Here is a 17,521-nt window from a genome sequence, read left to right as displayed (position 1 = left end):
GGGTAGATGGGGCCATTCCATTATTATATCCAACATGAGTAATGCGGGCAGAGTTTGGTTACCTAGCAGATATTGAGCTTAGAAACAATATATATTTTGGATTTTAAATTTTTATTCACCTCCATATAACAGCATATATAAAATGTTGCACAGACAAAGAGCATTTCTGAAATTTGGTAACTCCTTTGGGATTGGCACAGATTACAGACTTGAAAAAAAAAATCCATGATGGAAGAATTTTCATCTCTAAGGGTAGATCTGATGTGGAGATAGCTAAAAGTCACTTGAGACTAAATCTGGTGAAATAAGATGAACATAATTTTTAGTGAAATAAGCATGTAAAAGAATGACCTAATTTACTGTTAGAATAAGTATCTATAGCTTCACAACATGCCACCCTCAAAGGAAACAATGGTACTGAAATAGATAAGTAATTATCTTAAAGTTTTGTTTGGGGCACAAATGTTAAGTATCTGATTTTGTGATAGAGGGAAAATGGGCATAGCTAAGGGAAGACTACAAAATATTCAGCTTCTTTGGAGGCCAGGTAATAAGGCTTCCATCAACCTGCTATGGCTTCAGGAGGGTAAGCAGCTTTTCTATTAAGTGTGGATTGGTAGTCCTGCTTGATTTAAATGAGTGATGCAGCTGTTGGGAAGCAGGAAATGGTGCTGGATTACAAAGAGACAACCAAAACTAACACAAACACACATAGGCTTCCTGGTATGTAAATTATTTTTGAGGTTAGAGATCTCCTTTTACAGAATTTAGTATATAACAGATTCAAAAACCAAACTTTTTGACCTCCCAATATTAAATAACTAAATGTGCAAAAGAATCACCATTAAATAGGACATCAAAAGCTATACATTTTCTATGAAACAATATGTGCACAGATTTTCAAAGCTGTGAAAATGCAATAAAGAGCACAACACATTTTGGTCACTTTATTAAATGACATTAAATAGTTTAAGTTTCAACTACTAAACAGCACTTTGAATGGTGAAAACACAGATAGTATTATTGTCATACTTGAATGCTTTTCTTTAAAAACACAATTCCAGTCCTTATATATATTACAAAACAGCCTTAAAGGAAGAAGTGACATCTTTTCTACAGTACTTAAGATACTCAATACGGAACTGAAAAGCAGTCTAACAGAAACAAAGGCAAGTCTTCACAGCTGTATGATTTCAGCAGCCAAAGCTGGATGATGGACTGAAACATTACTATACAACTGGGACAAAACATATACAATATCACAATACTAAGCAAAAACGCTTTACACCCAAAGAAATAAAACAGGTTACAAAATATGGAGAATTTAGCAGGCAAAACTGTATTACAAGCAACATTTTAAATCGTCATTTTTTAAGCCATTGCAACTATTTAAAACATCTAAAACAAATATAAAAATGAGCCTTTTAGTATCTTAATTGATGTGATTTTTGTCTTTAAATATTTGTTAAAGCTTGATGTTATACTCAAAGTACATATTATGTAGCTAAAATGTCAAGTGAGAAGAGTGTATGCAAAGTGGTCCAAGTTTTATTTCAAACTCTCTTAGTTCCAATTAATCCTTTCTATGTATTATTCCTTAAGTCACAGTTTCATCCATGGTGAAAAAGGTTTAGAAGGTTGCCTAAAATTTTTACATCCATGTCTTTGAGCAAGTAATCAGACCATGTTGAAAATTCCCAGGTCTAGTAAATCAGGTTTAAGGTATTCTGGACTTGTAGAAATACCAACTGACAACAGTCGGCCAGAGTGTACTGCCTTCAAATATTTATCTCATAAATCTTCTCTTCTTCATTTCTTCTGGAGTAAACACACATTTCCCCCCACCCCAATTAAGTAAATTTGACTATATGGCTGGCACAATATCCAAATATATGGAATTTGTTAGTGATAACTCACCATGGTAAAGTGGGGGGGGGATGAAGTAGATCCACCTAACCTCACAAATTCTGTATCACAAACCTAGCGCTCTCAGCTGTTTACCACTAGTTCTTTCAAGATAAAAATGGAAATCTCTTAATCATCCAAATAACTCAAAACAGTTCTAGCTAATGTTATACTCATTCTAATCCAGTGATACCTAGAAGCAATTGCTCCACCCAACTTTTTTTTTTAATGAAATTCCTTAGCTATTTCCACTACCTGTTACAACACCATATCAAAAATGGTTTTGCCATGTTGAGTTGACTCCCATAGTCTAACAATCTTGTTCTTCAGGAAATTCAAGCAACCAAATTGTACATGAATTAACTCACAGGTCATTTTTATAGGCCTGGATTAATAAAAACAATGTAATGATTTTCTAGTAAAACTTCAAAAAAGGGTATTAGATGAATTAATTTTGATCAGAAAATTGCCTCACAGATCTAAACTAAAAAAAAATCAAACTTTGAAATGTAATTTATTTAAAATAACATAGGGAAGTTGGGGGAAAAGAACATGATGATGACAGAAAAGAGGAAGAGCATAGAAGCCAGTGATCCTTATCTTTCAGAGGAATTATTTCACAATACTGACAGTACTGGGAATTATTAAAGCACATTCCTCATGTGAACTTAAAAAGTCAGCAATGGTTCTGCCATTTTGATATTGTTTATAAAACAGGGTGTGACCCTACAACCACACCATCATCCTTAACCTCCTAAAATGCTAGAACTTGATTTTGTTAGTCCACATCCCACTGCCAGCAACAGGATGAAGCACTAGCACTGGCACCAAGCAGTTAAGAGATGTGCTTTATATTAGTGCCAGGAGAGAGAAAATTCATGTGTGGAAGATAATCCACAACCCTGAAATTTTACCAGTAATTATTTCAGCACATAGAACTGAAAATAAAAAATGGCAGAAAGACTAAAGAAGAAAAAGGAATTCTCTTCTTAGGCTATACTTAAGGCTGTTTATACAATGCTAAGATAACTGCAAGACTCCTCCAAGTTTCAGAGCAGTAGTATTTGAGAATATTGCACACAGTTCTGTGTCAAAGATAACCCTTAGTTTCTAACTTTCAGTCACAGAGATGATACAGCAGGAGCCCAGTTGCAGACTTCAGTCAAAAGAACATTACAACCATTTCAATCATTTTAATAAAGAAATGGATTAAGTACAAAAGTATTTCATAACTTGAGGAATCAACTCTAAGAACTCAGCTGTGTGTTTTTATATGTAAAGAACGAATATATAAATCTGTATTCTTTCCTAAATTCATTAATTTTATGACAATTTTATGGTTGCTAAAAGCAGGCATAAAAATTTAGAGAGGAAATCTGTGGAGTTGTTACTGTTATGGAAGGACTTGTTTTCACTGAAAACAATTTGAAATATCTTCTGTACTCAATGTGTGTAAGAAGATTCTAGGCAACATCACTGACAAATGTCAGGAAAAAATGGTATGCCCTATTAAAAAAATTAAAACTAATATGGAAGATTGGCATTTAAGGGGACCAAACTATTTATACAGTTGAGTTCTGTTAAGTCATTGATTCCTAAAAAAATAAAAGATCTTTCTATGATTTTAACAATCCTTTAAGCTTTTAGTGCAAAATCACATTGATTTCCCTTGGGAAGGTCCTGGATTTTTGCTTCTCATTGGGGGTGGTGCACGCTGTAAGGGTGGTGGCTGCATACCACCAGCTACTGACTGATACATTCCTCTCATATCAATTTGCTGGTAGTTAGAAGGATTCATGATTAAATTTGGAGGCTTTGGCATCATGAGGTGACCCAGTGTTGCTTGTTGATAAGTCATTTGTTGTTGTTGCTGCTGATTGTACTGCTGCTGGAGCCTTCGGTTCATAAGTATTCGCTGAACGCAGCTGATTAACTAAAGAGAGAAAAGGGAGCTGTTACAAGTGCATGACCTGTCTCAAAGAGGCAAGTATCAAGTTTTAAGTTAAAATCAATTTGTTAAGGGTGTACCATACCAAAAGGAAAACACATTATTGTTACCACCATTACTAATTTGAGGCATTCATAGGACCATTACTGTAGAAACCAGTTAGCAACACCTTTTAGGGCTAAATTCTCTTAATGACTTGACTATTGTATTGCAAGCAGCATTTAGGTTAGTTGCCATAGTAACCTGTCCTGCACTATGATTAGTTTCAAGTATTAGTTACAGAGCTTTTTGTCAAATCTCATTTCTTCTTCATTCTTTCAAATATTTCACATAATGACAAACACTTTTAGTGATAAATACCAAAGGGAAAAAACACTTGCAGTGGGAATAATTCCTACCTGGAGTGTCTTAAATTTCCTAAGATAATTTAAAATCAATAATTCTACAAGTGCTTTCTAAGTAAAATTCATGCCACAGAAACTGATTCCCTGGAGTGAAGAGCTGAAATTTCCCAGTAAAAAGCAGATGGCTGGCAAACAACTATGCTGGGAAAAATGATCAAAGGTCCTGGAATATGCTAGTCTTTTAAAGAATTATGTAACTTAGTAGGAGTCTGTGACATGTATCATCTATAGCTCCACTTTTTTTTTACTCTCAAATTAAATATATTAAAAGTATACTTATTTTATTAAGTTGTTTAAAAATGGTAAATATGGTAAAAGTCTGGCAAAAATTCCTTTTTAGATATCCAGAATACACAAAAAATAAAATTATGTGGAAGAGATCCTATATAATCTTCAAGGAGACCCATTTAGGAATTTGTTGCTCTTCTGTAACCCTGTAACCCAGATATTACCTTTACTTGACAATTACTATGTTTTCTGACAAAATTTCTTCCAAGAAAAACCAATGACCAGTCATCCATCCATATGAGGGAAGGATGATTATTGACACAGATGTCACACAAACCCATTATTATAAATTCAAGAAAACTGGACATAACTTAGAGGTAGTCGAACTCTTACCATCTGTTGTTTTGTCAATACATCATTGTAGATTGCTTCTCTTCGTTTAACATCAAGCTCCTGGCTGGCTTGTCTACTTAATGCTAACGCCTGTACTTGGGCCTCTGAGAGATTCATGTTTTCCTTCCACTAAAAAGAAAAAGGTGGTTTCATTTACTTCTTATTGCGGTAAAGCTGAGGGAAAATTATTAAGGTACTCAAAACTTTTCAGGATTTTAAAAGATCTTTTCCCCCCTTTCCTTCATTCTTTTCTAAGGAAAACAAGGATGTAAAAGCAGGGTACTACTAAGTTATCCACTGTTGTACAAGAGTGGATTTGGATTTAATTTGTGTAACTGATAAGGTATGTTTACGTACAACAACACATACATTTCTGTGACTGACTGACTTCCCAATCATTTGGGATATTATCCATTTCTGTTTTGTGCCAACATTTAGGTAAAAATGCTGAATTACAGCTTAGCACTATTATCCAGTTTACTAGTATTTTACTATTGCAAATCGAGCTATAAGAATTATGTTGTTTTCCCCACAGAAGGAGTGAAGCAAACAACAATTAAAAATAAAAACAAAAGGGCCCGGGGGGGAGGGGGGGACATGACAAAAATATCAAGATGGAGTAAGATAACTGCCAATGAACTTACTACAGCTGAAATTATATCTTCAAGAGGCTGAATCCTCACTGCTGTCACACTGTTTGTTGCTTCCACAACTTTTTCTCTTCCTTGATTAATGAGGTCCTAGAAGAATGCAAGAAATGTTATATAGGACATATAAAAGACATGGTTGTAAAGCATAGGGATCCTTCCTTTTGCCAATTTATAGCACTTGGTTTTAAAACTCTTCAAACAATTGAAAAGCAGCAAAATGCAGCATCAATAAAGTGGGTAAAACTTGTCAGTGAGGGTCCTGTTAGGAAGATATAAGTTTGGGTTTGCACCAATAGTTTATCAATTTAAATGACTCCACAAGTACGTTTTCAAAAGGAAACCACAAGATTCAATTAAGTTATTATATAATTGGTATAATAAAACCTAATCTTTCTTATTTGATTCATAATTGATTCTAGTTTTAAATAACTTACTTCGTAATACTGGACATTATCATATACTTAATGCTACATCTACACTGCATCAGAATATAAATGTATTTATCCTATTTTCAAACATTAAGCAAGTTAATTTGTTTATTCAAAATATTTTATAAGTGAAGAGAGTGCTATTTCCCTAGCCAGTCAACTGCCCTATTGTTCCTTAATTAAAATAATTCAAAGAACATTAATTCAAGGCCTAATTCTCTTGTGCTCTGAACAAACCACATTTTACTATACTATGATGGTTCAAAAAGGTCAACAAATAAAAGAAAAATTTCTTGGTCTATTCAGAGGTAATCTTTTGGAGAATGTGATATTCCTGCATAGGGAACCCTCAAACAACAGGGCACTTGAAATTGCCTTTAATTCAAGTTAAACTACTTTTGTACTTCACAACTTACCTCCAGCTGTTGATTACTCATTGCTGACAGGGCTCCCAAATTGAAAGGAATATAAGGAGTTTGAGAGTTGAAACTGACAGGGGGTAAATTGGTCCCAGTTGGTATGTTGAAACGCATGGTCAGTCCCTAAAAACAAAAAATTATGCACTTTCCACATTGTGATTTAAAACTTGAAATTCTACATCACCTACTGGTTTAGAAAAGAATCCACACTCTCAGATCTAAGAAATTATTAACACTCTTCCACACACAAACAAAACACCCTTTTCACTAGAAACCAAGATCTTATTACATGGAAAGCTTTAACCCTTAAAGGTGTATTCTTTTTTCTGATAATTCCCACAGAATGGGGCAACTCAGAGAATTCTAACGAGACTCCTAACATCACATTAACGTTAAAGAAGTTTGGTACAATGAGTAAGGAGTTTAAAAAGAATTCAGGTATTAGGATAAGGTTTCCCATGCTCAGGCACATTTTTGCTCAAGTGGGTTGGTGTATAAAACAGACATGGAACTATTTTAAATAAAGTTGCTGCTGGAGACTGACATTAATGTCCAATAATGGAATATTTTTGTGTTCTGACATTCAGTCAAAATTCTGATTTCATGGTACACATGTCAAAGAAACATTTCCTCCAACCTCCAAACTCTAAGCTCCCGTATGTCTGTTACTAGAGTGAGGGTGTTGACGGGAGTTAAGTGATGCTAAATATATAGCTTCCCACTAATCTCTCAATTCAGCGAGTGCTAAGCAGAACCGGGGTTGCTACTCTTTAAGTGGAAACTATTTTCTTCTTTCCTCCCATTCTACCACCAAAGGTGGCCAAAGCCTATAAACTGACTCATATTTGGGGACTCTGCTCCTAAAGACGCCCTATTATTATTACCCGTTCCAAATGTGACCCTTTTTCTTACTGCTCTTTCAAATGACTAACACAAAAACAAAAACCAAAAAGCATTTTGAATGAACTACCTTCTTCTCTGCTTCATACTCAGCCCAAGCTGCTTTTCTTTCTTCTTCAGTCAACTCTTCTTCTTCTTTGTGGTCCAAAAGAGAATCATGTTCATGATATCCTACAATGTGTTCTTTATGTATCTGAAGAAGTTCTGCAAGTATGGTGTCCTGTTTAGAGGGGGTCGAAACAACAGAGAATTATTTTTTCTCTCTGGATCCTATCTCCATAGTTCTTCGGTCTATTGTCAGACTAGAAACTAGACACTGGCTGCTACACATATTTCTGATATATCTGATATAAATCACTTAGAAAACAGTTACAATTCATGCAACACCAGCCTCTTATGTAAGAACTTCCTATATAACAATCTTTATATAAGCATGTTTAAGGGGTTCACAATTTTTTAATTTTTTTGAGGTTTTTTCTCCACCTTTTTTCTAATTTTTTCATACGCATTTTGTTTTGTATTTGTTCTGAGTTGATAATAAATGCTAATATAAGTCTGCTTAAATCAGAGATTACATTGGATGTTTGTGCTGAAAATCATGGCTACTCCTGTTTACACATATTTATCAACCTTCTTTCACAATCACTTTGGCCACCAGCCACTATACTAATGAAAAGCAAATCTAAATTAATCTAAACAGCTACAGGACAGTTTCACTAGAATATACAGTCCTTATATTTCAATTGTAGAAAGGTTTAAATTACATTGTAAAGATGCATGGGTCAAACTTAAACTGATAAACATTGTTCATCATTTTATTGTGACGGTGGTTTTTTTTTTTAAGTTATAGTGTCTTAAGTCAGTCTTGTAAGGTTAAAAAAAATAAAAGCTTAAAACTTGGGATCATTTATATACTTAGCAGAACAACCAAACTCCTGCTCTGTGTAATTATGATTATGAGAGAGAGAGAGAGATTGGGAGGAGGGGGTTAAAGTGAACCACAGATATGTTACTTGCTAATAAAAAATTAAAATACTCACAAGTTGTTTATTAAGAAATCATAGATGAAAACCTGGATATATAAAAGGCAAATTAATTCACTTTACCAAAGGATTTTTCATAGCTTCTAACAGCAAGTTCTCTTAGAACACACTTTCTAAATTGAGTGTGAATCTAGTGAAGGAACATAAATAATTACAGGGCAAAGGAAAGGTTGCAGAGGTATAAGTATATTAAATTTAATCTACATCTAGTAATGCTTAATGCCTTCCTAAGTTTCAGCACAAATCCCACACTTGAAAATAATTCTGTCTTTACATCTTCATCCACCCCCAGAGTATTACAACACATGGTAGGAACACAAATGTCTGTTAAATAACTCAAGATGAAAGATTCAAATCATGAGCCCTAAGAATTTTTCTGTACAATAGGAAATGCTGACACTAATTCTAAATAATCAGAATATCTGGTATCATTGAAACAACTCTTTATCTTGCTACCCCAATAAATGCTTGAAATAATTATTTCATCATTCCATGAGATAAAAGGAATTCATTTCATTAATGAATACAGCTATAGTTGAGATTTTATACTGCATTTTGACATGATATGCTATTTCTTTTGTTGAAAACCGAAAACATTAGAAGACCATACATAGGAGAGGGCTCAAGAAAGCCTAATGGTGGAACACACAGATGATAACAGGTTTAGTTCTTTTGAAACACTAGCTAAACATTTCTCTTCTACACCAGTGTAGAAATCTGTCATCAAAGTTGACTTCCCATGCCTATGCCATATAAAACATGTTTACTGTCACTAGACAGATATCCGAAGTTCACAGTTACTGACCAGGTAAGTAGGGAGACAGGCCAATATGAATTAAATTCTATTAAAAGATAATGCTTCTTCAGATGTATATCTCCCATGCTCACCCCCCCCACCCCGCCAGGTATGACACAAGAGAGAAGTATATAATAAAACCAGATAACACTGACTTATATTTTTAGCAAGTGACCATGCCAAATACAATTAGAAAAGTCAGCTATTCTACAGAATACCAAATAAAATTACAAGGTAGAAATGTTCTATGGATAGTCCCTATTTTTACTTCTGTCTAGCAATCAGTGATGTTCTTAACCATAGTCAAAAATAACTTCATTTCTCTAAGAAAGCAACCTAAGGGAAAGACCAAGAGAACTGTATGCCAGGAACTGATTTCCTCTCAGCTGTGCCACTGATTCTCTCTATAATGAATAATTTCGTCTAGCTATGACTGTCAGTTAAAACAAAATGAAATCCTCTCCACTCACATGTATAACAGGATGATACGAGAATAGCAGAAACAGATGAAACACCCAATTCTTTGGAAATAAATCTTATGTCAATTACATACAGTGTTTATTTCTCAATTATAAACACAAGAGTTCATACATTAATTACTTTTTTATGGTTAGAGATAAAGCCTTTCAAGAGATGCATGTATGCAATGTGCATGTGCAGTCACACGCACACACACACACACACTCTCATTTATGCCCTTTAAAAAATGTCTGAACTATCAGGGAATTTTATCAAGTCAGTTCTTATCATCCTGTAATTTCAAAGTCCAAACTTATCACCTTAGAATTGGTAGTAACCCATATCCAGAGAGGCAAAGTAACTTGTTCCAAACACACAGCTCAGACTGGCTGGGACTAGAAGCTGAATTTCCTGACTTCTAGCCAGTGATCATTCTATCACACTATAAAGAATGTTTTCTTGAGGCATAGTTCCTCCATTTCCCAGATCTGTTCTCGAATAAAAAAGACTACCCCGAAGGATTTTTGGGGTGGGAGAAACCTTAATATGTCTATTTTTTCCCTCACTTTTAACACTTTTGTATTTTTTGAAGTTTTTAAAAATATGCTAATTTTTTAATAAAGGAAAATATTAAAACTGAAACACAATTCTCAGACACAAACCTGTGAAAAACCAGTTCATGTGTAGCCTAAACCTGACATGAACTATTTTACCATTTTCTTCTTCAGGAGATATTCATTTTAGGAAACACCACTTCCGAAACACCTTAATGTCTTCTCCCTACCAATTTCAGATTTAAGATCTACCCTCTCAAGTCAAACATGATTGCCTTATTAAGGTCAGATTATGGTAGAAGCTCAGCTTCTGTCCATGTAATAACTTTCCTTTTGACCCACAGTCAACTAAAATGCTGCTAAGTCAGAGGAAAAATGCATGTGACTTTATTTTGTATCATTAAAAATGTTTGGACCATTTTCCTAAAACATTAGTTCCCTCCTAACATCAAACCAAAAAACCATTCAAATTGTTTCTACTGCCTACTATGTTCCCTTCTTTTCAAAGAATTAAAAAAAAATTTAGGGAAACAATGCTAATTTCCTATTATAAAACCTAGAGATAACTAATGGTACCATCTGTCATATATTTCTCCACACATTTACACTTTATACTCACACACATGCTTTTACATAAAAACGGGATTTTACTATAGTTTTGAAAACACTTTTTGCAATCAGTATCTTTCCATGGACATCATTTTACATCAAATACAAACCATTTTTAACGGCTATAAGGGTCTTACAAATTACATAGATAAACCTTATAATCTATTTAATTATTCTCCTATTTAAGGGTTTATTAATATTTAGGCCACTTCCAGTTCTTCACTATTACTCAATCTGCAACAAAATAGTTTAACGGACAAACTTTAGTGTATTTCAACCACTTGTTCATACAATAACTATGCCAATAATACTCAAGGACTTAAGTATGTTTACCACAATCTTCATTTTTAACAAAGAAAAGACACTACGTGTGTTAACTGATTTTTATAGGAACAAGATTCATTTACATAGTTCAGAAGTAGGAGGGCAAAAATCTTTCTTTCCTCTAGAGTGCTGTGTAAGACACAAATAACAGAAAGAAGATACAGAATTTCTGATATAAACTGTTTCTACATCTTTCCCTTTGTAAATTAATTGTAGCATATTGTTAATACAAGAAACAGATGAGAGATTAAGATAGCAAAAAAAATGTCTAACAGGATTCTCAGAATATTTCTTTGGGAAAAACAGTTTTGCAAAGTCTAGAGCAAATTATACAAGTTAATAAAGAAAAATTTCATCTCAATACACAACACAATCGGTGGAAAGGTTTTTTGTTTCTTCTCTTTGAAGCATGCATTTATTAGTTGCTATAGCAACACTATTATTGAAAACAATACTGGAACAGAATCTATAATCACTAGGCCAACAGTCGTGAAAATGAGGTTTAAATTATATCCAAATGTGTACCTTTTCTTTGTCTAAACTTTATTTTTCCTTCAATAAGTGAAAGAGCTTACAAACTGGGAAAAAGCACGGTCTATATTCTAGCTAACAGCTACGTTAGTTTAAGCTTTAAAAATGACTAGCTTAATTAATAAAACAAAATTAATGATAAATTAAAAGTTTAAGTTAATTTATTTAGAAGTTTAAAGTATTTGGCAAGCTGACAAAAATTCCCAACTAATCAATCCTGAAATTCAACCTTGAAAATAAAATTTTTAAAAACAATCAAGTCTTTGCCTCAGGGTGGGGGTGGGGGTTTGCCATGTTTCAAAATATTTTGCTTGCCATCACTTTGATTTGAGTTCTATAATATCTGGAAGTAAAATGCCACTGGAATACTTAAGTGCCACAGGACCTACTCAAAAAGCTATGAAAAAATTCCTTTTATTACTTCAGTAAGTCTAGATTTTTAGTAAAGAAACTTAATATTCCTGGTTTTAAAAAAAGTTTTTACTTTCAAATTCGAAGCCCATTTTTCCCCAAACTACACTGGGAAAAAAAAAAAGTGACATACTTTATAAGTAACTAGAGAGATAGTGAATAAAGTTCACATACCATCTCATACCAGATTTTTAGGTCAAGAGCACATACTTTTGCCAAACAGCATTTATAAACATATCCAGATTCCCAAATTTTAAGTAAAAATAAGATAGTGACAACTACAGAACTTGTCACTTTCAAGGAACAAAAAGACAGGGCTACCACACTGACTCTGGTGGAGGCAAGAGCCAAAGTCTGCTTTGGCCAGAACAATGTTTTCTACTCAATTTAACATTCAAGGAACTAGATAGTATATTTAGCATTTAATCTTTAAAAATTTGTTATCCATTATAATTACTACATAAGCCACATGTCATTCACTGTGAGGTAAAGAGTGTCAGTCAAGATTTTATATGACTGTAGTGACTTTCTAGAGGCTGCAGCTTTCCAAGTAGAGCCTGGATTGGAACTTGATTCTCATGCTACACAATGTGGAGTTCATATTATCTCTTTACTTCATAAACACTGTTAACATCCTCTAACTCAACTATAGGTATACTAATAAAAAGGATATAGATAGAAGACATATGAAATAGGAATGAAAGCAGATATTTAGCAGTTCAAATTACATTTTAAAGAAAGAAAACATTAAAAAAGGTAAAATAATAAAACCAAAATATATAAATAAGGTCATCTAGTGATTCTTACATTGACCAAATCTCTCATGCAATTTATATTCCTTTAAGGGTCCAAAGTAATGAATATGATGCAAAAATCTTGGTCATGAAAACATCAGTAACTGAAGAGACAGGAGGAGGCATTCACCTATTTAATTCACCTAAAAGTATCAGAGCCTACATTTTCCACTATTCCTAAAATGTTACAAGACATATTTGAATCAGCCAACCTAACCAATCGAGTAACATACTTCAGGATATTAATATACAGATACTGTGGCACTCAAGTACCTTATATTAATTCAGGATCACTGATCATTCCAACATGTTAGTTATGTCCTTTTGAATTCCCCTAAATGAAAATGGGAAAAAAGTGAAAGGATATATAGCCTTGCCTTCCAGGTTTCTCTCTACAACAATTTCATGACCAGACTGTTTGAAATATAAATACCAATATAATTTTGCTGGAATCAAATGATCTGATAAAAAGACCTGTGTCAGCCTTTCGAATTTCAGAGGAAAATTTAATGGCAAGACTTAGTTTAAATTACACACACACACAACTTTGTAAATTGGGAGGCTTTATGTACAGTGGTTACGATCAAAGGCTCTAGAGTACTGCTATCCAAAAGAACTCTGGGCAATGATGGAAATGTTCTGTCTGTGCTGTCCAATGGGAACTACATATGATCTCTGAGCACCTGGAATGTTACTAGTGCAACTGAGGAACTAAAAGTTTAATTTAATATATTTAAATGCAAATGTAAATAACCACATGTAGCAGGCTCTTGTATTGGACAATGCAGACCTACAGTCTTACTGGATTTAAATCCTAGTTCTAACGCTCACTGGCCCTAAGTCCTTGAGTAAGTTATCTCTCTGAATCTGTCTCCTGCTCTGTAAAATGGGCCTAATAAGTATCTACTTCAGAAGATCTACTGTGGAGATTAAATATTACATATGAAGTGCTTAAGCGCAGTGCCAGGTTTACCGATGACCTTTGCATTGCCAAATCTGATGGTCAATTCTCAGACCTCATCCTGTCGATCCACCAGAAACATCTGACAGAATTTAATCCTTCTCTTCACCAAAATATTTTCTTCTCTTGGTCAGCTAACTGGAAGAATTCTACTGGTGTTCTTTACTACTTTCTCTTACTTCCAACCTTTTTTAAAGGTCTAAAGCAGACACTCCTCCCCACTTCAGAAAACAAACAATGTATTACTGTACAGAGAGAGAGAAGTTTTACGCTTTAACCAAGTTTTTCTAATGAAAAATTCAGGAGATGTTGGATAGGACAAATTGTTGGATATCAGAATTGTCCTAGAAAATCCTAGATATATGGCTGTCATGGAAGGACCAATGAGTTATTACCTGTTCTGTGAATGTATATATGTTAAAAAATTTTTTAGCTGATATTTAAAGGATACCTCTCATTGCCTAAAATGAGAGCATGATAAGCCAGAGTAATTTATTTATGTGAAGGTCAAGTCAATTTGTTGCTCTTATTTTACTAGAGATTGAGACACAGAGAACAAGTGATTTGTTAGTAATTTTTTTAGGTTTATGTAAAGATAAATGGCCTTATTTAACTTTTTTTCTTTCTCTTCTTGAATTCTAACTTTGCCATTTAATAGTTTGGTGATGTCTTGGAACCAATTCCCCTACTACAAAGGGATAATACCATCAGTAACTCATGGGGTTATTGTAAGAATTAAATGAGATAGTGTATTTAAAGGAACATAGCACAAGCACTCGATACGTATTACTCCTTTTGCTTCACACTTTGCCTTATCCTGTATTTAAAAAAATATTAATGTCTTTTTACACATTATCTATAAAACATTCTTGCCAGAAATATTGGTCATGAATTTAATCAAGGCTTTGGGTCTAATTTCCAGTTTACAGAATATGTAAGAGATGGAAATTCAAACACACCAACAAGAAATAAATCCAGAATGGAGGGAAGATGAGTGCACTAGATTAAAATGAATACAACGAGATACAACAATCAAATATAGTGTGTGTACCTTGAATGGAATCTGATTTGAACAAAGGAGCTATAAAAGACATTTTCAAGACAACTGGAGTAATTTGAATACAGGTATGGTATTAGATGATGTTAGGAAATTAAGAAGTTATTAATTTTATGGTATAGTGGTTATATTAGGAATGTCTGCTTTTTGAAATGTCCTTATATTTGAGACTTATACTGAAATATTTACAAGTGAAGTATCATAATCTTATAATTTAAATATATACATATAATTTGGGGCACCTGGGTGGCTCAGCTGGTTAAGCATTTGACTCCTGATTTTGGCTCAGGTCATAATCTCAGGGTCATGAGATCGAGCCCTACATTGATTGGGCTCCACACTCAACAAGGAGCCTGCTTAAGATTCTCTCTCTCTCCCCCTCTGCTCCTCCCCCCCACACTCACTCTCTAAAAAATAAATACATAATTTTAAAAATATAACTTATTTCAGAAAAACAGAGGAGGCAAATGTGGCAAAATATTAACAATTACTAAATCTAGTTGATGGGTATATGAGTATCCATTATATTTTTCTGGTTTGAAAATTTTCAAAATAGGAAAATATTTTAAATTAATCATTTTTCCTTATTTTCTTTGCAATAATGGAGACACAACACTACACAATGTGACAGAATTCTGGGACAGCACAAAGTCTGAAAGATGGGTCATTATCCTTTTTACCCCTAGTTCGCTCTATATTTAACCTATCAAAAACAGTTTTCTAAACCTGGGATCTGAATTCTTTAAGTCAGCTCTCTACAGATTTTTTAAAGCTAAATTGAATGCATAATTGCAAGCTAACTTGCATGCTAAGAACTTTACATGGGATATCTAATTTTCATAGTAACTCTATGAAGTACATACTGCTATTACCACCATGTAACTGATGATATTTCTAAGATCATGAATCAGCATGGGCTGCTGGCTCCCTCCCACCACAAGCGACCCATGGAAACTACAGAAAGGGAAAAGAAACATAAATTCCAGGAACTTACAGGCAAACACACACACACACACACACACACACACACACACACACCATCCCTGGAGTGACAACAAACTGGCACTATATGCCATTTGAAGCAGAGTTACTGAAAAAATGTACCAATAATTCAAAATAAGCATGAAAGTATACTTCCGGAAATAAGGAAAGGTACTGCCAATATGAAATCCAAACAAAAATTACCTAAAAGAGCCAAAATGAAATATAAGAGATAAAAAATAATCACTGAAATAAATAACTCAATGGATAATATAAAAAGCAGAAGAGGTATAGCTAAAAAATAACTTAGTGAACTAGGAGATCAGAATGAGGCAAAAGAAAAGCTATAAGATATGGAAGCTAAAAGCAGAAGGGCAGGCATTTACTAATAACAGTCTCAGTAGGAGATGAAAATAAAAATAAAGAGGATGAGATTTTTGAAGAACAACAGACATAAATATCTCGGAATTATAGATCAAGAAACTGAGGCACAGAGAAGTCAAATAACTTGATGAAGGTCAAGATTCAAATCCAGGTGATCTTCCTCAAGGACTCTTGTTTTTAACAACTATGCTGTACTGACTCAGTGCTAGAGATAAAGAAGTTCAGCATCCAAGATACTTAAGGAGGACTCAAATCAGCTTTGCCACCCTAGGATTCTGCAGTAACTAAAGGATAAAATCTACATTCTCCAGTATTACACACCTTGATAACACTGAAAATGCTTTTTCATAAACCCATAGTATTGATCAAGAAGCATGAGGATGTGAAGAAAACGGGACACTTGTGCACTGTTGGTGGGAACAGATATTGGTACAATCACTATGGAAAATAGCCTGAAGTTTCCTCAAAAAAATTACAAATAAAACTACCATATAATCTAGTAATTTCACTTCTGGGTATTAATCAGAAGGAAAGAAAAACACTCAAAAAGATACCTGAACCCCCACATTCATCATAGCATTATTTACAATAGCCAAGACACAGAAACAACCTAAGTGTCCACTGATGGATGAATGGATAAAGAAAATGTGGTATACACAGACAATGGAATATTATTTGGCCATAAAAATAAGGAAATCCTGTCAATGCTTTAACATGGAGGGACCTTGAGGGCATCATGGTAAATGAGATCTAAAAAGCTGAATTATTCATAGAAACAGAGTAGAGTGGTGGTTACCTGGAGCTGAGGTTGTGTGTGAAATGGGGCGATGTTTGTCAAAGGGTAAGATGAATAAGTTCTGGTGATGTAATGTACAGCATGGCAACTATAGTAAATAATACTGTAGTGTATATTTCAAAGTTGCTAAGAGACTTGGTCTTAAAAGTTCTTGTCACAAGAAAAAATAATTTGTAACCATGTTTGGTGATGGATGTTAACTAGACTTACTGTGGTGATCAATCATTATGTTGTACACCTGAAACTATTACATGTCAATTATATTTCAATGAAAAAGAAAGTTGGAAATTAAAAAAAAAAGGAGTGTGAAGTCATATCAAAGGACAGCGCCTCAGTTTACTTCTTCCACAAATTTAATCATGTAACAAATTAATGCCAGCACAGTAGAGTGTAGTGGTTAAAGAGTACGGAGTCTGATTATGGCACTGAGATCAAATGCAGGTGCCACCACTTCTCTGTTATAATTTCATCATCTGTAAGATAAAAACAAACTGTACCAGCTTTGTAAGGTGGCTATAAGAAATAAAAATAATAATAATAAATGAT

General features: G+C 33.9%; 1 protein-coding gene across 7 annotated transcripts in view; it reads right to left on the bottom strand.

The window, feature by feature from the left end:
* Positions 1 to 209: 209 nt before the first annotated feature.
* Positions 210 to 17,521, bottom strand: part of ATRX (ATRX chromatin remodeler) — a 331,172-nt gene continuing 313,860 nt past the window's right edge. For all 7 annotated transcript variants that reach the window (XM_087860258.1, XM_045801308.2, XM_045801311.2 and 4 more), the window contains 5 exons: positions 7,346 to 7,495; positions 6,373 to 6,498; positions 5,523 to 5,618; positions 4,879 to 5,007; positions 210 to 3,838 (listed from right to left, as the gene is read on the bottom strand). In XM_087860258.1, the coding sequence (XP_087716384.1) occupies positions 3,560 to 3,838; positions 4,879 to 5,007; positions 5,523 to 5,618; positions 6,373 to 6,498; positions 7,346 to 7,495 (780 nt within the window). In that variant the 3' untranslated portion in view covers positions 210 to 3,559. The remainder of the gene's footprint in view (positions 3,839 to 4,878; positions 5,008 to 5,522; positions 5,619 to 6,372; positions 6,499 to 7,345; positions 7,496 to 17,521) is intronic.

Source organism: Ursus americanus, chromosome X, assembly GCF_024610735.1.
Source record: "Ursus americanus isolate L20-20 chromosome X, mUrsAme1.1.p, whole genome shotgun sequence".
In the NCBI taxonomy this organism is placed as follows: Eukaryota; Metazoa; Chordata; class Mammalia; order Carnivora; family Ursidae; genus Ursus; species Ursus americanus.
Note: the sequence above shows the minus strand (reverse complement) of the source record. Positions and strands in the feature narration are given on the sequence as shown.